General features: G+C 41.4%; 1 protein-coding gene across 1 annotated transcript; it reads right to left on the reverse strand.

Annotated features, from left to right (window-relative positions):
• Positions 1–21: 21 nt before the first annotated feature.
• Positions 22–309, reverse strand: LOC102577588 (alpha-tubulin-like protein; the record flags this gene model as incomplete). Its single annotated transcript, NM_001288342.1, is given in 1 exon segment — positions 22–309. A coding segment is annotated over 1 exon segment (137 nt), but the record flags the coding sequence as incomplete, so codon positions are not given.

Genomic DNA, 309 nt, shown 5'->3' on the forward strand with positions numbered 1-309 from the left:
ACAGAATGCAGAGATAAAAAGTAACAGTCAAACGAACATATTTTGATTTCCATAACAGCACAATTCAGTTTAGAAGACCACAACAAGTAATATTCATTGCTAGGAGTGCAACAGAAATCCATCAAATAACAAACAACCAAGACAAACACATCACACACCACAATGTATTCAATCAGTACTCGTCTCCTTCATCGCCACCATCTTCATCTTCCAATTCAGCACCAACCTCCTCGTAATCCTTTTCAAGAGCAGCAAGGTCCTCACGGGCTTCACTGAACTCACCTTCCTCCATACCCTCACCAACGTACC

The sequence above is a fragment of the Solanum tuberosum genome, unplaced genomic scaffold (genome assembly GCF_000226075.1).
Source record: "Solanum tuberosum cultivar DM 1-3 516 R44 unplaced genomic scaffold, SolTub_3.0 contig07297, whole genome shotgun sequence".
NCBI classification, from domain to species: domain Eukaryota; kingdom Viridiplantae; phylum Streptophyta; class Magnoliopsida; order Solanales; family Solanaceae; genus Solanum; species Solanum tuberosum.